This window comes from Panthera pardus, unplaced genomic scaffold (genome assembly GCF_024362965.1).
Source record: "Panthera pardus isolate Hobbes unplaced genomic scaffold, ASM2436296v1 HiC_scaffold_16, whole genome shotgun sequence".
In the NCBI taxonomy this organism is placed as follows: domain Eukaryota; kingdom Metazoa; phylum Chordata; class Mammalia; order Carnivora; family Felidae; genus Panthera; species Panthera pardus.
The window spans coordinates 93,084,638-93,111,838 of NW_026526721.1; the positions used below are offsets into that span (position 1 = coordinate 93,084,638).

Sequence of the window (27,201 nt, forward strand, 5' to 3'; positions counted from 1 at the left end):
AAGTCCAACAGATTATCGTCTATGTCGTCTCTTAAGATTGTTAATGGTTTCAGAACTCACATTTAGGTCTTTAAACCATTTTGAGTTTATCTCTGTGTATGGTGTAAGAAAATGGTCCAGCTTCATTCTTTTGCATATACCTGTCCAGTTTTCCCAACTCCATTTGTAAAACAGACTGTCTTTTCCTCATTGTATACTCTTGCCTTATTTGTTGTAGATTAATTGACCATATAATCATGAGTTTATTTCTGCATTCTCTATCCTGTTGCAGTGATCTATGTATCTGTTTTTCTGCCAGTACCAGACTCTTTTGATTACTACAGCACTGTAGTATATCTTGAAATAGGGGATTGTGATATCTTCAGTTTTGCTCCTTTTCAAGATTGTTCTGGCCATTTGAGGTCTTTTGCGGTTCCATATAGATGTTAGGATCATTGGTTCCAGTTCTTTGAAAAATGTTATTGGTATTTTGATAGGGACTGCATTGAACTTGTAGATTGCTCTGGATACTATGGACACTTTAACAATATTAATCCTTCCAGTCTATGAACAGGGAATATCTTTCCATTTGTTTGTGTCTTCTTCAATTCCTTTCATCAATGTCTTGGTTTTTGGAATCCAGATCTTTTACCTCCTTGAAATATGGTCATCAGATTGGCATGTTTCATTTAAGGTGGTTTTATGTCTTTTCATACTTTAACAGCTCATTTCTGTTTAGTGTTGGGTTTCCATTGTCTGCATGTGCCACAGTTCATTTACTTACTGGAGGACATCTTGGTTGCTTCTAAGTTTTGGCAATTATGAATACAGCGGGTATAAATACTTGTGTGTATGTTTTTGTCGGGACATCATAAGTTCCCAATTCATTTGGGAAAACGAATACTTAGTTTTTAAATCCAATACATAAACCCCTCAGATCCTTACTGAAATGAAGTAGAACACATAATACCCCATCTGATTCTTTATTTCATGACTCACCATGTGGAGAGTTGTAGTCTGAGTGGTTTTGAGGAGGTAAATAATGTGATGGGAAAAGGAGAAATAGACCAAGTTCAGACTAAAGCTGAGATAAAATTTTTTTCCAATTTTTCATCGCAACACACACCGTCCCAGAAGTCCACAGCGAAAGTGATCTCACTGTTAGCATCGCAATAAAATTTATAATAATAATAATGTTTTCTACATGACAGCAAAGAGCTCAAAATAATTATATTCTCATTCATTACACAGAAGGCCAAAATGCTTGTAAACACATGCATATTATATTAGCAAACATTTCCATATAGATTTCAGTGCAAATCCATAGCCTCTCTTCCAGCTAGGAGTATGTTAAAATATAGAGGAGCTTACACTTTTAGACAAATGATATGAAATAACTGCACATATTAGGAAGATACTTATTTTTGCCATAGTTGATCCATAATTACATTAGTTTTATTTCCTAACTTCAACCCTGACGCATCTTATTTTCCTTCCTTTATCTCTTTGCCCCTTAGATCTTTACTCAAATTTATTCTGACTCTGTTATATATATCTATGTCACCTGTCTTAAATCTCTTTTGGTGTAAGGCAGGGCAAAACTTATTAGAGAATGAATCATGTAATCAAGGAAGTTCAAACCTCCTTACGCTCTCTGAAGACTGCTTATACATTCTTCTTCTCTTTTTTATAAACTAAAACTCTCCTTAGAAAAACTTATTTCTAATTTTTTGTTTGAATTCCCTTATATGCCCCTGGTTAAAAATTCTAACATTGATTGTAATCTAATTTCAAACTTAGAAATTTTAGTATCAGTTGACTAAAAATTACTTTATATGGCAGAAATAGGACTATACCTAAAAAGCTATTCAAAGGCCTCTTAAACTTTGGGTGTCTTTTATATACTTGCTTACACTTTAATGACTAAGAATAACACATGATAACTACATGAAACTTGGAAAATATAGAAAAGAATAAAAGACAAAATTAGAAGAATAACACTTTACTCAGAGAAATTATTATTCACTTTTTACTATACCTTACTATTCCTCTTTTTAATGCTATAATTCACTCATAAATAACATGGGGGGAAACGCTGATGCCAACGTCTGGTCCGACCTACGTGTCCTTGGCCCCAAAAGAGTCCAGTCTTCCGTACACAATCAAACATACTCAACTTCGGTCTTTTTCATTCACAAACACATTCTCACACACACCTAGACAAGGTCTGGTAAAAGGAAGGAGTATATTGAATGAGTGCTATAATCACTTCTGATCTTGTCTTTTATAGCTGCTCATGCCTTCACATATTTATATTTGTTAACTCACCTGGCTTTTTCAAAACAACACCTTACTGTGTTTCAGTTCAGTCAGCTTTCTCTACGTGACTGTATACAGAGCCTTGTTTTTAACTCCTTTGGCATCAAAATAAGTTGTTTCTAAATCTTGGCTAAAAACTTCATTTAAAGCACATATACATTCCTCCCCAAATTAACTGATCTACAGCCACAAGACTAGTCTACAAAAACAAAAACAAAACCACACACACACACACACACACACACACACACACACAAACATGTCCTTTTGAGCAGATGTCTCCTATGTAGCAACCTTATTTCTTCCACCTCATTCTTGGGATAGGAGTACTTTATTCAGGATGCAAAGGTGGCATTAAACAAGAATTGAGGCCTGAAACCAAGAAATAGATTACTGTTCCGCAATGATAAATTTCACTACAGAGCCAAGGAATAACGTCTGGTTTTATAAAGTATTATACTGTTCAGATTTAAACCAGCCCTCAACTTCTTAGAAAGACTGTTTTCCTATGGATCTCCTCCCCGCCTGTCTCCTTGCAGTGAACCAAGTTCAGATACTTGTTACCGAGAGTACGTAGAACGTCACATGGCACCTGTGACCAACACGTATTTCTGCCGTAAAGTAGTAATAAAAGAGAGGATCCAATATTCTGCTGATCAGAGAAGGTCTAACCAGTCATTCCTAGTAGGAAGACCAACCACCGTGAAATGACACTGTTATGTAAAAGACGTTTCTTTTAGGATGTCCAGGTGTCCATGGTTTTATGCTTTATGGCAAACATCTTTGCACGTTACCTTGCAAATCTGCATCGTTCGACTTTGGACTGCTTCTTGCTCGCCGCTCTGTCTTCTTGATTCCTGGCCCACCACCACTGCCGCCTCCACTGCCTCCACCACCCCCGGCGCTGTGGCCCTTCCCGTAGCCGTTGTACACAGTTGTGCAGTTGCTTTTGTAGATAGAAGAAGGCGGACTGTTGAGGCGGTTCTGGCGGTCAATCTGGCGGTCTTTCAGTTTTTTGTGTGGAGGCTTGCTGTACTGGTCTTCCCGGGTGATGTAGCTTGACATTCCATAGAGTGGTATAATTTCTGAAATGGAGGGTTATGACAAATGCACGCTCAGTCTACAGTTTCGATAATAAATTCTAACAGGTCAAATAACCTGAGTCCTGAATGATGAAGTTTAAAATATTACCACAGTAAATACCTTTAAAATTATATATGTACAAATAAAATACATGCTTAAAATATTCCCAATTTGGGGCACTTGGGTGGCTCAGACATATCTGACTCTTGCTTTCGGCTCAGGTCATGAGCTCTTAGTTCTTGAGTTTGAGCCCTGTGTCGTGCTCTGCATTGACAGTGCACAGCTTGATTGGGCTTCTCTCCCTCTCCCCACCTCCCCCTCCCCTCTTTCTCTCTCTTTCTCTCTCTCAAAAATGCATACATAAACTTAAAAGAATGAAGTAAAATAAAAATAAAATATTCCCACTCATTTCTGACCAACCAAGGAATAATCATTAAAAACCATACAATGTGTTAATGAATGTTCCAGAAATTATGGAAAATGCTGAAGAAGACAAGGTTGCTGTTCATAAAGAGTTCATAATCTAGCTGAATTTATAAAAAATTTCATTCTGTTTCGTCAAAATCACTGTCAAAATGTTTTTAGTTGTAGCATACCAAAAAAAAAAGTCAGAAAAAAACCCAAAATACCCCCATAAACATGTCCTTAGAATCAAGACACTTAAAAATATACTCATCGTTATAGACAAAATAGCATTTCTACTCGAAAGAGTGTAACAACCAGAATCTAAAGAGTTATTTGTGGCATCTAAAAGAGCCAACATTTGGGGCACCTGGGTGGCTCAGTCAGTCAAGCGTCCAACTTTCAGCTCAGATCATGATCTCACATTTTATGAGTTTAAGCCCCCGAGTCAGGCTCTGTGCTGACAGCTTGAAGCCTGGAGCCTGCTTCCGATTCTGTGTCTCCCTCTCTCTCTGCTCCTCCCCTGCTCATGCTCTGTCTCTTTCTCAAAAATAATAAACGTTTAAAAAACCATTTTTTTTAAATACATAAAAAATAAAAGAGCCAACATTTGACTAAAACTTACTAACACGATGAGATGAAAAATTTCCACTAAAAATACTCAGAGCTCAAAGAATCAGGGGAAACGTTTAAGGAGAAATAGTAAATACAGGCCATCTCTGCAGCCTGGTGCCACACATAGTAAGCTGTGGTCTCAAACTTCTATTCTGGAGTAATCAAGAGGCAAAAACAAACGGAGTAGAAAATGTCACCTGGCTTCACTATGTGTATTTTTGTAGGTGGCTCAAAAAAAGAATGGGAGTCTGCAAAATAATTTCATGATCTTAGGAGAAAACATTTTAAGTTAAAAATGTTAAATCAACTAAAAATTAAATTTAGGCCATCAATAAAAATGACAATATATACCACAGAGATTGGTTCCTTAAATGTTTACAATAGAAAAGGGCCCCATAGCCACAGAATGACCAAATAAATTAGCATCCAAACTGAATACTTCTGAGAGTGGAAAGGTAGCATTTCTTTTTTTTTTTTTTTTAAGTTTTATTTATTCTGAGAGAAAAAGAGACTGTACGCATGCATGCACAGGGGAGGGACAGAGAGACAAGGAGAAAGAATCCCAGAGATTGAACTCACAAACTGTGTGATCATGACCTGAGTTGAAACCAAGAGTCAGATACCCAAGGGGCTGAGCCACCCAGGCGCCCCTGGCATTCCTAATTATGTCTCCGGACAAGAGAGTGAAACCAGGACTATCCTAAGCATACCAGGAATGTACCGTCACCCTACATAACACCCAACCGATGTTTCGAGTGTTCAACGGCAAGGCTTCGCTCTTCATTTTTTTTTCTGTTCCCATAGCTTAAGAAAGATCTTTAAAAAGCAAATCTTTGCAAGATAATTAATTTGCACTAGAGAATGTGAAAAAAAAAAAAAAACCAAATAGAACCCTATGCGCAAATAAATTATACCCAACTATACAAAAAGGATGGTAAATGTTTTTTAACTATCACAATGCATCACACTTGAGATTTAAGATATTAACCATGGACACTAACAAAACAATCTTTTAAAGCACACTGAAGACTTTACTCCTATGGTTTAGGAAATTAAATGTTTAAGTTGCTTTTAGATATGCACATTGAAAAGGAAGGTAAGGGAATATATAAATGGCTTTATATCTATAAAGCAAAGGGATTTTGTTTTTTGCTTTCTTTAATATGAAATCAATGAGGCATTTGCATTTGTATGTTATCGTTATAGGTTATCATAATGAAATTAAACCAAAATACCCTATGAGGTGAAGACACAATTTTTTTTAAGTTAATTTCATTTTGAGAGAGAGAGAGAGAGAGAGAGAGAGAGAGAGAGAGAGAGAAAGAGAAAACATGAGAGGGGGAGGGGCACAAAGAGAGAGAGACAGAGAGACAGAACCCAAAGCAGGCTCCAGGATCCCAGCTGTCAACACAGAGCCAGCCTGACAAGTGACTCAAACTCATGAACCGGGAGATCATGACCTAAGCAGGAGTCAGACGCTCAACCAACTGAGCCACCTAGGCGCCACCCCCTCTTTTTTTTCCTGAAGCCTAGACACAATTTTTTTTCTTAATTCTAATGACCATTTAAATCAAACTATTATCTAAAATTCCAGAGGACATCATTTACAAAACAGTAACTATGTGGCTTCCTAGTAACCCACTGCTGACACAAGGCAGGGCACACAACTCTTCACCAAGCGGTCAGTCGCCAAGGCTCCTGGTCGTTAAGCTCAGAGCGAATCAGAAAACTCTGACAATGCTCAAATACTTAATGTACATTGTGTCAAAGCACGGAATACTTTTTGTGTTTTTTTAAAATGACAATTCACTTAATTTGGGGGGATTTTATCCAAATGTTTTCATGGCATCTCCTCACTAGTCTGATGTTTTGGGGTGTGATGTCCGTGGGCAGGATACAAAGTTACAGATGCTATCACCTCTCCACACCCCACTTACGATAGCACTTGATTCCTGCGAATTATACTAAATTTCTTTCTACTAAAACAAACAAAAAAACCTAAAACAACAACAAAATGCAATTCTATCCCTAAGTTAGAGGACAGTCTGCTTTTTATTAATAAATTTTTTTTCATTGGTATATACATATATAATTGATGAGAGAAAGTCAGGGGATAACTTACTCTCAAACTCAATAGCATAACAGCAATTCTCATATTTGAACCAATGTAAAAATATATTTGAAGTAATAAAAAGCTTCAATTCCTAGAAGAAAATCACTTTGCAAAGTCTTAGACATTTAAGTCTGATTTTTACCCTCACTTACCTGGTTTCCTAGTATCCACTTTGATAGAAAAAGGCTTTAGACTAAACCAACACCAATGCCAAAACTACAAAGACATAATGTGTGAGACTCCCTCATTTCAAGGTGAATATCTGGCTAACAACCAGTGAAAGTGTGGCCACGCAAATGGTTACTCTTCACGTAAAAACAGGCTGCGGGAGGACCACACGGAGGAGATTCTGAGTTCTACCAAGATTGCAACCTAGAGCATCCAGGAATCAGAAAGATTACTGAGACCTCAGAGTCTTCTATCGTTGGAAATTGGGCACAAAACACTTAACTTCTCTTCTACTTCTAGACCATTTCTACTTCTAGAAATAATGCAGTCCCACCTAAGGGCACTGTCACTTAAAAATATGTAAACGGAACACAGGAACATACGACAGATCACTTATTTCTTACTAAACTAAGATGTGGCTACCCCACTCCCTGCTTTTTGTGGGGTGGGTGGATGGGGGCAGAATTTTGGAAAATATAAAGAGCTGTCCCTCACAAAGTAATCTTTTCAAGACATGCTTCGGGACAAAGGGAGCTAGGAGTTTCCCATGAGCTTTCTACAGCAGGTGGATCCTCTCCTACTGTGCTCCTTGCAGAATAAACAAAGGGCTGGCTCTCTGGTTCTCCTAAGCTACTTCTGTGTTGTAACCAGTTTCAACAGCTCCCGATGCCAGCAGCAATCTACTCACCTTGCTCGCCGTATATTGTAGGGGGAATATGATGCTGAGGGAAAAACTGAGGCGGCATATCTCCAGGTCCGGTAACAGGTGGGTAGTAAGCCGTGTGTGAGTTATGAATAAAATGGGGGTGGTGGGTCAGGTAGGGGGGTAGGTGATGGGTTGGAGACATGGCCGAGGGGTAGCTTGGGGGGTAACACTCAGGAGACTGGGGTGTGACCACCACCCGGCGGACTCCAGTATTGTCTTCAATCACCTAGAGAAAACAGCAGAAAGAAAGAGTTTCGTGTGTATTATCAGCAAACATCCTGTGAATATATACAGTATTTAATTATTTCCCTGAATTTAATTTTCTCTCCTCATGAGGGAAAAAAAAAAAAATTAGTGCATGTTGAATTCTGCTTCTCTAATTCAACCAGCTAAATGAGTTTTAGAAACAGTAACATTTGACAATGAAAATGTATGAAAGTAAACTTTTCATCAACCACGTGATTCTGATTACACAAAACTCTTCGGAGAGATCAACAGCTTGATCATAAATCCTGTTTGTCTCATAACATTTTCCAAGAAGACACGAAGACTTCTGAAGACTTCACCAAAGACAGTGAATTTAATTTGTGATTAAGTTGATGTGAGGAATGACTTTGAATGTAACTAATGGCTCAGTGGTTTTCCAGAAAGAAGAGATTTCTGAGTAACAAATGTGCTTCACAGGGCACAGCTTTCCAGATTGGCCTGATGGCACTGGACTCATTACGGCTTTAGCACGACCATTCCATTTGTACAAGGGCAGAACATTAACTTCAGAGGCCCTAAGAGTACCAAAGTTTCATTTAGTCTGGGACACCAAGGACACTGATGAAATGGGGAGATTCCAAACAGTAAAAAACTTGAACAATACCAAAATCAAGATGGATACCTGTGCTCCCAAGACATCCTGACAACGTAATGGGTGTGGTGAAGGCAGATACTATGACGGGGACCTGCCATGAGCAGAGTGAGCCCATCAACACTCTGTCCATACTTTCTCCAAAGCCTTCCAAGTTCCCCCAAGGCAGGTGGCTAAGGCTGTTCAATGACAATGTTAACTGCCTGTTTGGCCAACTCCATGCTACCTGCTTTAAAGTGTTTGAAAGGAAACACTTTTGTTGAGATGCAAGCTAAGAAATAACCCAACAGATACTATAATCAAGCGGGAAAGCTGAGGAGTACAGAGAAAAGCACAGGGAAAGGCAGGATCGGGGGGCTTCGGGGACCTGAAAGAATTAGTACTATTGTGACAGCGGACAGAAAGGCCCTTGGGTCAGGGCCATGCAAGGAAGGGAACTTTCAGGGCCAAAGAGACTAGCTGCTCTAATCAAGTATTTAAGACAATCAGGCACACACTGGTAGGATGTTTGCTAAATACATACATACATACATACATACATACATACATACATACACTGAAAATTAAACTTGTATTTTGGAATGGATTTCTCATTATACCTCAGGAGGCTGATTACAGGCCAAAATAAAATGACTTAAATCATGTCTAAAACATTCTAATAAAAAAAATTTACAGTGAAAGCTTTGTTTTTTTAAAACACTGCTTGATACAAAATGGCAAGTTTAGGGGCGCCTGGGTGGCTCAGTTGGATAAGCATCCCACTTCGGCTCAGGTCATGATCTCACGGTTTGTGGGTTCGAGCCCTGCATCGGGCTCTGTGCTGACAGCTGAGAGCCTGGATCCTGCTTCTGATTCTGTGTAACCCCACCACCCCCTCTCTGCCCCTCTCCCACTCGTACTCTCTCTCTCTCTCAAAAATAAACAAACATTAAAAAAAAGTTTTTTTAAATGGCAAGTTTATCAACATTAGTCTGTACTTGGGTGTATAAGATAGGTCTCATTTGAATTAATGGCCATTAGTCTTTATGTTAAGAAAACAAAAATCTTTATGTTTATTAATGAACTAATTAATGTAATAGTTTCAGAATTAACGGTCATGTTAACAGTTCATTAAGAAAACAATATTAACTCCTTAAAATTAAGATTCTGAGTCATCCTCAGACATGGGTTTTTATGTATTTTTTTAAATAAATGTAACCTCTTCTGGGTTCTGGCAAGCTAATTACATTAACCTCATTTATGAAGGCATGGCTGTCGATTTACAGGTAGATGTGAAATGATGCTTAAAACTGTGACATTGGAAATTGTAACACACATGTTAACCTCTTCTGTATTATCTAAAATAACATTGGTAGCACACTTTGTACAATTTTTGTACAAGTACAGATTTTTCCTTCTATCTGATATAAACATGCATTATTCTATAGTATCTTCTTTCTCCCCCATTCTGCCACTGGCTATTAAGACAAAAGTAAGGCATACTCCAGATGTTCCTCTTTCACAGAACCTTTATTCAATCCTGTGCTAGACACCGGAAGGTTCAAAGAAGCAAAGTATTTGTTTTCTTGAAACTTGCAACATTCATTATTTTCATTATTGTAATACTCCCAATAGTCAACCAGCCCCACAGACTCAACCGAAGTAGTAAAACCAGGAACAGGGTCCTCACTTAATATGAAGAACAGTGGGCTTGTAAACAGGAGCAGTTACAGTGAAAAGAAATTATTTTCATTTTATCATGATTTTTGACTTGTTAAAATAAAGCATTAAAGAGTTGAACAAGAAGCACTAACAAAGATAAGAATAAGAATTCTAGTAGGGGAAAAAAACCAAAAATACAAGACAACTAAAAGATGATCTTTTTACCACCATATTTTGTAAGAATAAGTATCACCACTAATTCAAAAAATTAGTAAATCTGATGTATAAATTACCCTTCACAAAACAAAACAAAAAAAAATACGTTTCTAGTTAGAAAACCAAGTAGCCTTTTGAAACCACAAATTGCCTGCATGTATGAAAATCGTTTCACAGCCCCATTTTTAATTATCTTAAATTATTCTGTGGGATTAGTAAAAGACATCTATTTACATGTATATGAGTAATGGGACGCTTTCAGAAACCTGATCCCTTACCTAAAGTCAAGGCCTACCTCACCATTAAAAATATTTTCAAGAAATGAAATATTAATTCTCAAATACTCAGAAACACAAGTCAAAGTAAAAACTATACGGTGAATATTTTGTTCATTGTTCTTCTGTAACACAAACTGCAATGCATTTAATTAACAAATTTAGTCTGGAGAAGGAAATTCTGCCTATGTTCCCCCAGAGAGTAAGAAAGTCCAAGGAGCAATAACAATGCACAAAATAATAAACAACTGAGGAAATGGTGGTAATACCATTCTTTGTTTAAAAATTAGGTTCATAAAGAAATATAACTAGAGAAGAATTCAGATATTAGGAAGAGTTCAGTCCTAAAACCCTGAGACAATAAAATGCGCCTCCACAAGTGACAATCAAACGGACAGATTCATTTGCTTTTATAGTGAATGAAATTGTGACATTGTCCTGACACAAATCCCCTGTATTCAATTCAACAATCATTTCCTAACACATACTAAGAGATAAGCACTGGATGTTCAAAAGTGAAGAAAAAATTGGTAGGATTCATGTCTACAGTCTAAGAATAATATAAAGAGAAAAATTACACTAAGTCCCATAAGTGCTATTCAGAAATCAGAACACACTACTGCTTTTTCCAAAGTCACAAATTTTCAAACATCACTCAACTCTTTAAAAAATCTAGTATTCTTCATCTAGATTTTTTTTTTCTAGCTCTGTGACTCAACAGAGTAGTCACTTACATATCTTTTCCCGAGAAGCACAGACCCTTAAAAAGATCATTGTGCTAGTTTCTCTATGGGCTGAATTGTGCACTCCCTCCCTTTCACCAATTTGTACACTGAAGCCCTAACTCCCCAGGAGCTTGGCATGTGACTCTCTGGAGACAGGGACTTTAAAGAGGTAATTCAGGTAAAATGAGGTCCTATGGGCTGGCCCTAATCCAATATGACTGATACTGCTGTAAGAGGAGCAAATTAGGACAAACACGCAGAGAGAAAACCATGTGAGGACACCGAAGGAAGATGGTCACCTACAAGCCAAGGAGGGAAACCTTAGAAGAAACCAAACTTGTAAGCCTCCAGAACGGTGAGGAAATAATTCCTGTTGTCTAAGCAACCCAGTCTGGGTGGTCTGTTATGGCAGCCCCAGCAAATAAACACACCACCTATCAGAGCCTGACAGCAAATATGAGCTGGTTGGATTCTCAACCGCGTCATTTATTCTGCTCGATAGACATTCACCGAGAAACTTCTACGTGCCTAGTATTCTTGCTAACCTGTGGCCTAGACACAAGGATGAGAGGCTAGAGAACAAGGTGTCCACAACAGGGAGAACCTTTGTCCTACTTGCACAAGTGTTTTTAAAAGTATGACTGAGGGAATCATTAACACAGAATGATACAGTGTGGAGGCAAGGACAAGAGGGGGGGGGGTGCCGGGGGCAGCCTGCGGAGGGAGAAGAGAAAGAAACCCACAGCCCAGTGCCTCGGTCTGCCAGCTCCCTGACATGGATTGTCTCATTTCACTTCCTTCACTCCTGCAGAATTAGATATGAGCATCCCTGCCGCACACGAGGAAACCAAGGCACAGCAAGATTAAAATGTAGAACCGGTTCGGCTGCAGAACCAGATTCTCACTCGGATCTGTACTCCAAAGTTTTCGTTATGTGGAGAACTATACAGAAGTTAGGAATGCTGAGAAACAAAGATGTAGATAATGAACCGCAGCAAACAGAACAGTTGGGTTATTAAGAGATGTGAAAAGACTCAAGACAAACCAGCATATACTGTATTGACTACTTGCTGCTCTAATACCCTCTATCTGAAATAAGGCAACGCATGTTAAGGTCCTGGAACAGTAACGGGTACATAACAGAAAACTCCTACCTAGCCATTACTACTATTAATCCTCCCACCAACCCTGGGAGGCATATCCAGTTATTCCCACGTTAGAGATTAAGAGGAAGAGGAAGCTCAGGAAAGGGTCAGCCAACCGGCCTAAGGTCAGAGAGCTAAGGGGGAAGAAAGGGACTGATTTTGAGTCACAGGCTCAAAATGGGTCTCGTGATAACACTTACATCGTGAGGGTCTTTTCTCATAGCTAACAGAGAAAGAAGGTAAGTCCCCCTTACTGAAAGAAAATGCTCCACGGGAAATTTTTGTTAACGCCTCAGTTTCTACAACCCTCTCCCTTCTACTTCTGGGTTGCAAGCAACAACACTCAAGAGCTTACGTGGTAGGAAACAAAAGAAAAAATTTCAAAGGCTGTTCCAGGTGGCCAAGGATGATCCAGGAAGCAGGCAGAGTGGACGGCCCGCGGACACACATGAACCCACATGCACACAGGCTGGGTGTGAGGCCGGGCAGCCAGTCTGCTGCAGTGGCCAGAGCACTAAGCTGACCACACACAGAAAACTAGGACCCAACAATTTTGTGAAACTCAGGCTCCAAACCAATTCCTAACTGCTGCCGACATACCTGAAGTGGGCTCCCAGGCCATTCCACGAAGTCTCAGCTCAAAGAAGTCTCAGCTCAAACTAAGCATGCAAGCAGTGAACAAGGAGAAGAAAAGTCCAAATAGTACACTACACTTGCATGGAAAGAGGAATGAGCAGGCAAACAGTCTAGGCTTCTCCCAACCAGACCGGGGTCTACCCGTCCACCAGCACCTCTGTCCTGTAGCATAGGTTGTATACAGATCTGTCTCTTGCGCCCAACTGTAAATCCCCCAAGGACGCCTAGGCACACAGGAGGTTTTCAATAAATGTTGGCTGAGAAGAGAAGAGAGGGGAGGGGAGGGGAGGGGAGGGGAGAGAATGAAGGGAAGGAGCGGGGGAGGGGGAAGGAAGCGAAGGGAAAAGAGAAGAAGAAAAGAGAAGGAGGAAAGAGAAGGAAAGAGAAGGATTTCTCTTAGACTTGAGGTCTAGCAGGACTTATTTACATATCCACTATCAAATTTTCCCCTTAATTCACGTAAATATGACATCCTACTCTAAAATCTCAGTTAATCTAAACCCAGTTAATTCCCCACTTGTCATTCCTGAACCTCTTATTCTGAATAAATGTGATTTTTACCAAAAGAAAGGCACAAAAAAAATGACACATTTCCAATATAAGTTCTACTTTCATTGCAAATGCAGCTGAGGAATTTTATTCATCACCAACCAGGAGTACAAAAGTGTTACTTTTGTTCTCACGTTTCCTTCTTGCACTAACCCCTCACTCTGCATTTTCTAATATAGTGAACAACATAAAAGAGGAGAAAAGCAGGCCTGTTCTTCATGGAAGACAAGAGACCTGAAACCTAATGACCATCCCTTCCCTAGCCCATCCCCTTCTTGCTACCCTGGTGGAAACTATCCCCTTCATCACCCAAGTGCCATTAGAAGAAAGTGAAAACTGGAATAAAGGAACATTCAAAGAGTAACTGAGCACAGAGTTATAGGAGCAAGGTGTTGTTCTATTTTATAGATGAAGTTAAGTTACTGGACTTAAAAATGGTGGCAGGATCGAACGTATTGCCCAAATCTCCTGACTTACTTTTTCCTGTCTTTTCAAATTTAAAGATTACAACTGTGGTTGAAAACACCAAACCCTACTTCTCATTTTCCCTTCTCCTATCTGTAATGGCTAACACTGATGAAATGTTATTTGCTCCTTCCAACATTCCATCATCATTGTACTTTAGACAATAAACCCTCCAGGTTTAGCACCAGATCCTTTTGACATACAACACTCTTGGTTTTGTAGCCAAAAGGAAAAATGAATTACTGGTGATGTTTCTAGGTTTCTAAAAACCCTTTCAATAACGTCTTAAGATTGTTCTGCAGTATAGTTATAGGTTGATAATAAATATTCTCCCCTGAATCAAGAAAAGTTCTAATTATTTTTCTCAAACAGTTCTTGTCAATGGTAAGTAAACAACCAATTTCATCTGCTTTACCAAGAACCAAAGGTTTTAAGAAATAAGGGTGATTCATGAATAAACAAAAACTCCCATTTTTACCTATACACTCAGTTGTATCTATAAATCTTACGTTTTCCATTGGTGCTTGCTTGCTTATTTATTTATTTATTTATTTAGAGCACACTTGAGCAGGGCAGGGACAGAGAGAGAGCGACAGGGAGAATCTCAAGCAGGCTCTGTGCTGTCAGTGCAGAGCCCCATGTGGGGCTCGATTCCGTGAACCATGAGACCACAACCTGAGCCAAAATCAAGAGTCAGACACTTAACTGACTGAACCACGCAGGCGCCCCAGCGCTTAATTTTTAACCCACATGGCCAACTCCATGCAACAGCTAGGTATAGGCTAAGCCGGAAATGGTTAGATCCAGATACAAATCTGAGGTTGCTATATAGGGGATCACAAGCTGAAGGCATTATGTGGCATTTGTCCTTTTCTGGACATGAATCTTGCACACAGGCCTGCTCCAGAGGTGATCAGCATAAGAAGATACTGGCATAAATAGTAACTGCCCTTCTGCCGGTTTTCAGTATGCCAACACCTTTATACACACAGGAACAGGCCAAGCTACTCACACTTACGTAAATCTTTAATCTCGCAAAAACGCCACTGAGGCACATACGTGTAAGTAAAACCAACTTTCAGTTCTTTACTAAACACACCTAACTCTATCTGGGTTAACTACCCAGTGATTTATAACTAAACCCCTGAGAGCTGGAGAGGATGATGGAAACAGGTATGTCGTCCGTAGTATCTCTTTAACCCATCACCTTCAGTAAAGCCTGTAATTGCTGTAGTTGAGGGGACACTGGTAGTAAATTAAGACCTTTCAGGTTTTATAAAAAGGATGCCCAACAAGCTGTGAGAAACATCTTAGGAGCTGCAGGACCAAGTCCAGCTCTATCTTACCACACTCACTGCCCCACCTGAGGATCCCACAGGGATAGAGAGGTCCTTGCTTAGAAAGAGCTAAGATCTCAAGATACTGCTCATGGCCAAGACGCCTCTTCTCCACGCAGAAATAAAGCCCTGGGCACTGCTGCTAAAGCCAAAATGGCAAAGTGATCGGTTTGGTGTAACAATTAAAGGTGACAGTAACAACTCCTGTGATCTGTGTATCATTTAATAGCTTGTAAAGTCCTCGGCACAGAACTTAACTGTTCTGGCAACATCACAGTCCTAAATTCAAGGTGAAGTACCTCTAGGAGCAATTAAGTAACTTAACCTATGGGGGGGTCAAGGTTCATACCCAAGTACTATAGAAATGCTGTGCCTTTTCTATCATATTTTGTTGTATGTCACCAACCTAAATATGAAAAAGAAACCACGTCTGAAGATCAAAAATCAACTCTAATCTTCCCCAATATCTGTAAGCACATAGCACACTAGAGAAGTGAGAACAATTATATCACAGAATTTCAATCAGTAAAATGGACCAAATGAGTATTTCCACTAAATGGAAATGCTATTTTAAGGAACAGAATATTTGTCAGAAGACAAACAGTAAGTAGAGATCTGATGGTGTTATCTGTGCCAAACCGAGATGATTTTAATATATTAATAAAGATATCACTACAGGAATCTGTAGGTAGTCACTGTTTTTTTCAGCCCAGGCCATCTCCATGGATCTGCATGGAAGAGAGAGCCAATCACATCTCTCCACTTCCGTGTCTCAGACACACTCATGCCCATGGACACATAGCAGGATTATTCTAGAGTGTATCTTTGAATTTTGTGTATTACGTTTACAAATGCATCACCAGTCCACCATCGGCTTCTACAGCACGAGGATTAAGAATCTGGGATGATACTCAGATCATATTTATCACAGAGCAAAAGAACTATATTATTAATGTAAATCTAAGTTAATAAACCAGATGGATTTCAGAGTGTGCAGGAATATAAAATCCACCTAACCTTAATAAGCTTCTGTACCCAACAAGTGGAGCAAAGGTGTTTTTCCAAAAACAGTTGTTACGTATGACAAATGTGGGCTACTAATTTAGAAATACAAATATGAAGTTAAATATAATGTGCATAATTTAATCCTTATTAATGATTCAGAAGTCATTTCTACATGTGACACTGTCTCAATATTAGTGTTATGAAAATCAGGGCGTCTGCCTGGCTCAATCTGTAAGGTATGTGACTCTTAATCTCAGAGTTGTGAGTTTGAGCCCCATGCTGGGTATGGAGATTACGTAAAAATAAAATCTTTTGGGGCGCCTGGGTGGCTCAGTCGGTTAAGCATCTGATTCTTGATTTTGGCTCAGGTCATCTCACACTTCGTTGAGATTGAGCCCAGCCTGTGTCAGGGTGATGGCCTGGTGCCTGCGTGAGGATTCTCTCTCTCCCTCTCTGCCCCTCCCCCACACATTTGCACAAGAACATGCACTCTCTCAAATAAACATTAAAACTAAATATACTTAAAAAAAAATACAAATACTATCTTAAAAAGAGAAAGAAAAATCAACTATCATTTTTCTATAGAAGTAACACATAGTATTCTAGTCAGCATTTTAGTCAATAGAATGCTAAATACCAAAGGAGTAGGTCACACCATTTTGGTAATGATTGCTTATGGAAACTTAGCTACATTCTCACTTGGGTCTCCTTTTTAAGGAATAATATGAACAGTAGAGGTGAATCATCTAATTTAGATCAGAAAAGAACCTCAGAGATCCTCAAACATTTTCCTTGCCCCTCCCCCTCTACAAAATAAAAATGATGCCAGCCAGCCAAAGTTTGAAAAATGCCTCTTATGTGCTAGACCACCTTTCGAGGAACTAGAGACCCAGGGATGCACAGGCTGTGCAGGAAGGCCAACAATCACCAAGTAAGAAAGCAAGTGGAAGGCCCAAATAAATAAAACTATTCCTAAAATCACACAGGGGGTTAGACGCAGAGCCCGCTCATGCTCATGTTTCCTCCTGTTAAACCCTGTGCTCTGCAATGCCACAATGTCAGGATCTCAGAAACAAAGGACAGAAATCCAAAAGAAAAGGCAGAACAGGGAGACAAAGAGAAGGCTCAGAAAGAGGAAACTCGCACAATGCTTTGAGGGAGGGTACGTCTTTGGCACATTAATTTACCACTGCCAACCCTGTCAGTAATTGATTCCTCAGACAAAATAAGCCATAAAATGAAAAACAAAGTGGCTGTAAATCTGTTGATAATGGAATTAAAACAGAACGGACATATAAGTCCTCTGCTCTTTTCCACAGAAGCTCCCCGTCGCCATGCACACACTCTGTTCATAGTGGAACATTTTCCTAACTTCCGATTTTAAAGTCTTTTTTTTTTTTTTTAACATTTATTTATTTTTGAGAAAGAGAGAGAGCGAGCGAGCAGGGGAGGGGCAGAGACGGAGACACAGGATCCAAAGCAGGCTCCAGGCTGTCAGCACAGAGTCTGACACGGGGCTCGAACTCACAAACCGTGAGATCATGACCTGAGCCAAAGTCGGATGCTTAACCCACTGAGCCACCCAGGCGCCCCTAAAGGATTTAAAGTTTTGAAAGAGCTTCCAATTCTCTTATGACTGGCCACCACATGGGTCTGATTCTCAGTCTATCAGGGCACAGGGCAATCCTCTATTCTTGCTGTTCATCATTTTCACAAGGTTGAAGGTGGAACCCTGCATCGGTTTAGTCCCAGGTTATAACTACCAAAGGCAAGCAGTTGAGGCTAATGTTTACAGCTCTCAGCTAGCTTGGCTGAGCAAAATGAGAAAAAGCATTCCATGTCTTCCACCTACCAGACCCCATTATTTCTTCACAGGGGCTCTGATTTGTGGCCAACTCTTAAAACAATCCCCATTGGAGAATGACCAACCAAAATGTACATGTATTTTCAATAGATTTCTTGCCTCTCCCTGGTCAAGGGAAATGGAATATATACAATTTCAACAGGTATTGAACCCATTAACTAATCCCCAAAACAATGAAATGAGGGAAGGCATGTACTTGTGGTATAACAACAAGAACATTTATTTTGACCACTATTAGAAGTTTTTAAGTCACATCAGTTAATCTGGAAAAGAGTGGTTTCCCAAATGACAGAACATTAACTTGGATGTTTCACATTTTCTTTTCATATGCTTAAATCTTCTGGTCTACATGAAGTCTTTCCCGTAACAGTTGAAAAATGTTTTATAAATTACTATGGAAGCATGGAAAATAAAACGCAAGGCATCTGCTTAAGAAATTTTTACATATTGGGAGGCCTAGGTGGCTCAGTAGGTTAAGCACTCAACTTTGGTTCAGGTCATGATCTCACGGCTCATCAGTTGGAGCCCCGCGTCAGACTCTGTGCAGACAACTTGGAGCCTGGAGCCTGCTTTGGATTTTGGGTCTCCCTCTCTCTCTGCCCCTCCCCCACTCACACTCTGGCTCTCTCTCTCTCTCTCAAAAATAAATGTTAAAAATTTTTTTTAAAAAAAGAAATTTTTACATATAAATTATTCGTAAGTTAATGATGAAGTTAAAAAATCTGAGAAAAACCACAGCCACGGCCAGTATACAATGCAAGGAAAAATTTGCTTCATACTGCGCAGTCTCAGTATGCATTTAGGAAGGCAAAGTCTGCCAAACTTTCACTGAAATTGTTCTAACAGTCTTCATCATAATATCATCTATCATTTACTGAATGCCCAATGTGGGCTACAGACCTCACGTAACATTTCTCTGAATTCTTACCTCTACCCTATCAGGTAGGTATTCACATATGTGGCGAAAATATTTGTCGAAGTTACACAGAAAGTAGCTGTGGTGAAATATGGTGGAATTTGAAAGCAGGCCCCTTCAAGTATTGTCCGTATTCTTCCCAGCTGTAGTATTCACCCTAACACCCCCAGTTTCAGCCCTAATCACATTCATAATTGTTTTTATATAAAGGAAATAATGGTGATGAGTGTGATAAGACTAAATTCCCTCTTATCTAAGTCTACTTTCTTACAGTTGAAACAAAACTTAGCCTCTATTTTCTCTTAGGTTGAAAAGCTCAGGTTACTTTTTCCTCAGACGTCCCCTAGCCTCTCACCAAAAAGTAAAGCACAAAACACGCACACGCTCTAAGACATGAAAGCCTCCAATATCAGAGATTATTGGGTTGAGATGACAAGATTCCACTGCCCTCCTATCCCACCCTAAGTCCACACTATCTTTAGGTCCGTGGATTCAGTCCTTCTCAACCCACAACAGCCTAGATTGTGCTGTTGACCGCACCCAGAGCTGCCTTCAACACGAAATGTTTGTCTTTCGATAAGATGATCTGTGCATTGCTGACATTTGTATTTTACCAATTTCATCAACTTATCCTGAAAGCACTTTCAGCTATCAAATTCTGTAAGGAAGACTATAATCCAGAATTTCTCCACCGACTCAGATTAGAGTTACTGACGTAACATCTTTAATCACCGCCCCCTTCGATTTTCTTCCAACGATGGACTACCTCACAGGTGAGTAGCTGGTGTTTTAGCCCTGGAGATGCACGAGTAGGCACACCACACACCCGCACTCACGTTGGCAGAAAGCAACGTAACGTAAAGCAAATATATACACCAAGGCAGGATGATGCTGACTCTGAAATCACAACACAGAGGGAAATAGGTCGGTGAGCTCCGAAATGCTTAGGGTGCAATCAATCCTCCTTCTACTCAGGGCCTCAGCTTCCTTCCATGTCAAATTAAGATGGCGAAAGCTAGAGACGTAAAGAAAGCATTTGGCAGGCTAGTTCCTACCATACACAGTAGTTACTAGCACCATTGCGACCCACAGCAATGCAGGCTGGCCCATCTTCCCCAGCTGCCCCATTGTTTATCGATAAATAATTAGTAGCAGTCACTACCTTCCCCCTCTCCCCTCTCTTTTATAAGAGCTTTGTTGAGATATAATTTATATACCATGAAATCCATCTTTTTACAGTGTCTGATATAGACACTTTAACCGAACGACCAGCACCTCGGTTTAAGTTCCAGGACGGTTCTGTTACCCCCCAAAAAAAGGAGCAGTCACTCCTCCCCGCCCCCGGCAAAAGCCCCTCTATTTTCAGCGTCCATGGGTTTGCCTGTTCCAGACATTATAAATAAGTGGAATGATACCGTATATGGCTTTTGTGTCTGGCTTCTTTCACTTGGTGTAATATTTTCAACGTTCATCCACATTTTGGCATTTATCAGTGGCTTCTTTCAGCTGAATGATATTCCATTGTATGCATATACCCCATCAAGTTTATCCATTCATAAAGCCGATGGACATCTGGGTTGTTTCCCTATAGGGGCTATTAGGAATTACCCTGCTATGAACATTCACCTCAGAGTTTCTGCGTTAACACGGGTCTTATTCCTCCTGGGCATATGCCTAGGAGTGGAATAGCTGAGTCATACGGTAACTCTATATTAAACTGTTTTAGGAAATGCCAAATTGTTTTCCAAAGCGGCTGTACCATTTTACATCACCACATGCAGTATATAACGGTTCCAATTGTTTCCCATCCTTGCCAACACTTGCTATTATCTATCTTTTTAACTACAGCCATCCTAGTACGAGTGGAGTATATTTCATTGTGGTTTTGATTTGCATTTCCCTGATGGTTAACAATTTTCAGCACCTTGGCAGCTCTTTCTGCCCACGGGTCCTGGCCCCATGCTTTAATAAAACCACCTTTTTGCACCAGAAAAGAAACAAACAAACAAGTAAAAAAACAACATTCAGCATCTTTTCATGTGCTAATTGGCAATGTATACAACTTCTTCATAGAAATGTCTATTCTGATCCTTTGCCCATTTTTAAATTGGGTCGTTTTTTTATTCTTCAGTTGTATCTAGAATATATAAAGAATCTTACAAGTCCCTTCTGAAATATATGATTTGCATATATTTTCTCCCCTTCTAAGTTCCTTTTTCATTTTGTGGATGGTGTCCTTTGGAACACAAAAAGTTGTAATTTGGATGAAATGCAATGTATCTGTTTGTTTTTTTTTTTTTTCTTTTGCTGCTTGTGCCTTTACTGTCAAATCTAAGAATTGATTGCCTAACCCAAGGTTATGAAATGTTCCTCCTAGAGTTATTCAGTCTTAGCTCTTAACACTTAGGTCTATAACCCACTTTGAATTAATTTTTGTATATGCTATGAGGTAGAGGTCCAACTTCAGTCTTCTGCATTTGGATATCCAGTCCCAGCACATGTGTTGAAGAGACCATTCTTTCCTCTTCTGCACTGTCTTGGCATTCCTCTCACTCTTAAGTCCACATTCAGAGAATTTCATTCTTGTAGATACACATCCCTTTGATCTTGCTAATTTTCCAACTGCCAGGTATTTTATTACTCTACTTGAACCTCTAAATCTTTGAAGCAAATCTATGCTACATTTACTTTACTTCAGCTTGGCCAGTCACTTACATTTAAAAACATTTATCAAGTACCTACTATCGGGTACCAGACAGTATTCTAGATTCTCAAATATAACCCCAACGAGGCACTAAGAGTTCTTGAGGATGGCTATAAAATTATACTGTATTTCATGATGGAGAGGGCGGCAAAGCACCAAAGATGCTGAAAAACAGAACCGCGATTTCTGTGTTGGAGGTTTTTGAAAGGTCACACTGGGGAGGGCTATTTGAATGAGAAGGATGACTGAACTGTCAGACCAAGAAAGTCTCTAGAGTATTCTAAGAGAGAAATAATGGGTACAAAAGTATGTAGTTGAGAGAAGACCTGTGATGTATCCAAGGGACAGAAGTTTAAGGTGGTAGCAATGTAGGCCAACAGGAAAAGGTGGCCCTCAAAAGGAGAGCAAAGCTAACTATTCAAGATCCATCCTCTATACTAGAGAACCTGAACTCTGCTTCTATGTGATGTACACCCAACTCTAGATCTGAACGAGGGAGCCATATGTATTTGAGGAAAAGAACTGTGGGGATACAGTGCAGAGGTGATGCACATAGGGACAGACCAGTATTGGGCACTTCTCAAATATGTCCAGCCAGGAGAATTTGTGTGTGTGTGTGTGTGTGTGCGTGTGTGTGTGTGTGTGTGTGTGAGAGAGAGAGAGAGAGAGAGAGAGAGAGAGAGATTCTTTCCACAACTACATCACAAAATGTACTTTGCTCCTTAGATTTCTTGGTGATGACAAGTCTCTTAAGACATTTTACTCTTGGTTCCACCTTCCCCATTTCCTTGAAGGATATGTGCTGTGCGCTTTAAAAAGATATTGTATACACATTCTACCAATGCAGAATTTCATTGGTAGAAATGTCAGTTTTCTTCCATATGAACAATTGGTTTTAGGGGCGCCTGGGTGGCTCAGTCGGTTAAGCATCCGACTTCGGCTCAGGTCATGATCTCACGGTCCGTGAGTTCAAGCCCCGTGTCAGGCTCTGTGCTGCCAGCTCAGAGCCTGGAGCCTGCTTCAGATTCTGTGTGTCTCCCCCTCTTTCTACCCACCCCCCCGGCTCACACTCTGTGTCTCTCTGTCTTGCAATACTAAATGTTAAAGAAAAAAAAAAATTAATGAAAAGAAAAGCAATTGGTTTTACTCAGACAGACTTCACTGCCAGGTATCAGTAGTATACTTAACGCTGGGACTCTCTTCTGATTCAGGAGCCCAGTCTAAATGAAATTGAACACATGCCTTACAGACTGCTTTTTTCTCTTTTCTCAACTGAGCATCCAAATTATTCCATTTCTACTATCCTTCCAATATCCTCTAGCATTTTCTGCCCTAATTCTCAGTTGAGAAAGTATTGCACTACGTTTCTATCATCAGTTTTATGAAAGCGAGTTTACAGTTCTGCTATTAATCCCTCTTCCCGGATTCTCTATAGAAGTTTTCAGGGAATCAGAAATATACCACGGGCTAAAATTTTTCTGTTTTTCCTAGGACTCCCAAACAAACGTTTTGTAGTGAGTGCAATCACAGGAACACCACTAGCAAGGAAAAGCACACTGGAGCTTCTCTGCCCTAGAATGTCCCAACTTTTAACTGCTATTCCTTAAATGGACCTTTAGTGTGTGAAAGGAGGTGTTATTTCTGCTGTCACAATTGTGAGAACTGTACACGGTTCAATGGAATGAAACACTTCCTCAAAATAAATGAGGAGACATAATGGAATTCTACATTCCTGTTCTTTTCTGTTAATTGACTGGTGACGTGAACGTGATCCATCATCGCGTGTCCTGGCTGGAGGGGTCTGCTCTGCACCCTTTCTCCTTCTACTGATTCTTATTTACAAAGACTTGGGTAAAACAAGTCATTTAATTGCAACAGTGGGGAAACTGGCCGACATTTTGACTATTCAAAAAAAAAAAAAAAAAAAAAAAAAGATGTCAAATTGGCTCATGTAAAAGTAGGGATGGAAAAAATGAAATTATAGTGGCTGCACTATGGCTCAGACAGTGAAGAAATCGCTAAGTTTTAACATCAGAGAAGGATAAATCTTTGATTCCTGCCTGCACTTTAGCAATTTTCCTATGTAACTGCCAATTTTTTTCACCCTAACAAAATCATTAAAAACTGAAAATTACAGATTTTAAACCACTTTAAAAGCAGACAGAGGAAGAATAGAAAGGGACAAAATCCAGAATATAATCCAAAAAATGTTAATGCAATGATTCTCTTCCATGGGTAGTAAAATTATAAATATTTTCTTTTCTATTCTCTCCTGTCTTTTCTGTTTTTTTTTTTTTTTTTCCTAAGGAGCACAGAATGCTCTCGTAAGCACACAAAGAAAGAACAAAATGGGCAGAGAGAAAAATAGTCAATTCGGCATCTGGAAAGGAAGCTGTACCGGGAGAGAAGGGACGTGCTCATCCTGCAGTGAGCACGGGACAAAACGAAAGTTTGTACAGACATCCACGTTCCAGGCACCCTGAGCGTCGTAAACTTTGTCTGGTTTCTCCTTTAGCATTTATCCTGACTTCTTCTCTAATCCTTCCCACGTACCTCTGAAACCGCTATCGCTTTTTAAATTGCTATTGCTATTTTACTAAGAAAAATTATATCTCAGAGAAATGTTAAGTCCAACAGCAGCCAAGTTCTCCTCTCATCATACTCAACAATTCACCAAGCCCAGGTGAGGACACATTGCAGAGAAATGAGACTCCAATCATAGAGGGGCAGACCCTATTTGCTTTAACAATGTCTCCTTTGGTATTTTTACTAATTAAACCTATCTGCCAATTCTTTCTTTCCAGCAAATTGTGGTACAGACAGAAGGAAATCTCTCCGGCATAATCAGGTGTCAACGCACCTTGGCTGAGGACAGCCTAGGCGCCCTACTGTGTTTCTCTCTCTCTGGCTCCCCGGCCACTTAAGAGGCAAGACTTGGGAAGGACTATGTGGTGCTACAAAAATGATGGCAACTCTAGGATTACCCTAACGAAATTACTTTTGAGGTAAGTTTTTAAGTTGTAGCATATATTCTCTTGAAACAACGACAGTGCCCATAATGAGCGGAGAAGTCCATCCAATGGTTACCTGTGAGATGTAACCTGGAGGCACATGGATGGGGGGAATGGATCCATTAGGTGACATCATGGGAACTTCAGCAGGTCCTATAAGAGACAAGAGTAAGATATCAAGAGTTGAAGAAACACACATTATTCAAAATGATATTGGTGTTTTAAAAATATTATCAAAACTGAAGAGAATTAATTACTTGGACTAATTTTGAGGAAAAAAAAATAGATCCTACTGTAAAAGTAGGCATTGTCAGGAACACTCCTGTCAAATTTACCTGGATCATTTCAAAGTAAAGCATTCAGTTAACAAGACATTATTTCCAAAATATTAAATTCAATAAACGTTAACCACATGTCTACGGAAAACAAAGAGTAGCAGTTACTGAAGTCAGTTACCTAAGACATAGTTTGAGTTAATATTTAATTACAAAGAAACTGATCATCATAAGGTTAAAATCAACTTCTAACACCCTTCCAATGATCCTGTGATTAAATGATTTCCCTAGAAGTGCAAGAAGCTCACAGTCACTGGTTTTTAGTTTGGTAGCTGGCTGCCCTATTTAGCAACCCACCGCCCAAATGTCCGTCCGAAGCTGTGTTTCTAGTCTGAGATGCGACTTCCTGGCTCCAAGTGCCTTGTGTTGTTTATTTGCTTTCTCCTAAAGTGTGTTGTGCTGCGGGCAATTAAAATTGTTTGGCTGTAACAAAAACCAAGAGAAAGACAACACTTTTCTTGGCAAAAGAAGACAGATCCCACTACCCAGTGCTACATTTACACTGGAAGCATAATGCACCTTTCACCTGCGAGTACAATCCAGGGTTATAAATACTTTGCAGGGGAGGCCAGTGCAGGGTGTGTGGAGGGACAAGGATACTGGGTGCCTATCAGCAGGTCTGCAAGTACAGGGTAAAAACTAGGAGCAAGGCAGAAAAGATGCTAATCTTCACGTAAAGCTCCATATGACTAGAGCATTCACTCCAGCTCCATGGACAACATACCAAGCAACTAAACTATGTGATAAGTTCTGAACACATACAAAACCACAGCAGTAACGCACATGCTGACACACTGGCAAATCAATGAAAGCGAAAGACAACGACGACATGAGAGTGGATAATTGCATGACCCCATTCCATTTTTAAGTGCGACTTAAACTAATCCAACCACCAGCCACTGAAGGCACTTTCCAAATCATCTTCCAAATCCATCGTTCTCTTCAGCCTCAGCATTTTGGCCCCAGCCATCAAGGCATTTAGACATTTACTAAATTTTTATTTGACTCACTTAAAAAAACACATCGGCAAGTATTTCAGCCTTAGCCTGAGCACTGTCTGTGAAACCCAAGGGTTAATGCACTCAAGCTTTATAAGCAGGTGTTAAAAGCATGGCCTCTGACTGGTTTCAGTCCCTAGCTCACTATTCACACTGGGTGTGTGACCTTAGACAATTCATTTAGACTTTCTGAGTCTCACTTCTCAACAGTTACAAACGAGAATAACAATTCCTACCTCACTAGGTTGGGTTTAAAGACTAAGTTCAATAATACAGGAAAAAGTGCTTAGAGCACTGCGTGGCACAATAATGGCTCATCAAAATCGTTACAATTTTTTTCTGTTTATTTGTAACTTTCTGCTGTGTCTTGTTTGTTACAATTACACTGAGTACAATTTTTTTTTTAATATTCCATGTTCCTGTAACACAAAATCAACAAGAATACATTTGATGTATTATTGACTTAAGAGGCAAACCTTGCTCATCAGATAAATATCAAATATTTCACAGTACAGACTGTGAACAGAAATGGTACCATCTCCATAAAATATTGCTTTTTAATCATTGAAATATACACCAGGCAAACAGTCTCTTAACCCCAGACATGACCCCTAAAACTGTTAAAGTCATTTGTATAAAATGCTTTAAAGCGTGTAGGACAACTAAGTGATTTACAGCCAGAAAATGTTTTCTTCCCCGCCTTGATTTCGAAAGTAGCCAAATGACTTTAACATGCTTGTTCCCCCTTCCTCTTGTCACTGTCCTCAAACCCTTTCAAAGGGCATTGCAAAATATATAGTGATGGCTCCCAAAACTCAGCTGTGCCTTGGAACCCCAAGGTTCCTCTCCTTTCTGAAATACACCGCCATACCCACAAGCATTTAGGAGCGTAAGAGCTAGCAAAATGAAATCCATTCACAATGGTGGTATGAGAAGTTAAAGTTTCTCCAAATACTGATCTCCTAATCAGTGAGTTTACTGCCTCTGCTGAACTGTTTGTGTTTGAGAACCCCCCTGATATTATTACTACCCTTCCCTAATGAAAACAAAGTGCTCTTACTAAACTTCTAGGACTACTAGGTTCCTTTTGATTTTTTAATCAATACCCTTTAATCAACACACAAGACGTAAATGA

The 27,201-nt window shown here is 39.7% G+C and overlaps 1 protein-coding gene across 6 annotated transcripts in view; it reads right to left on the reverse strand.

The window, feature by feature from the left end:
- Positions 1–27,201, reverse strand: part of FNDC3B (fibronectin type III domain containing 3B) — a 358,808-nt gene that overhangs the window by 143,668 nt on the left and 187,939 nt on the right. For all 6 annotated transcript variants that reach the window (XM_053903638.1, XM_053903637.1, XM_019463183.2 and 3 more), the window contains 3 exons: positions 24,810–24,886; positions 7,368–7,611; positions 3,093–3,383 (listed from right to left, as the gene is read on the reverse strand). In XM_053903638.1, coding sequence (XP_053759613.1) covers positions 3,093–3,383; positions 7,368–7,611; positions 24,810–24,886 — 612 coding nt within the window. The remainder of the gene's footprint in view (positions 1–3,092; positions 3,384–7,367; positions 7,612–24,809; positions 24,887–27,201) is intronic.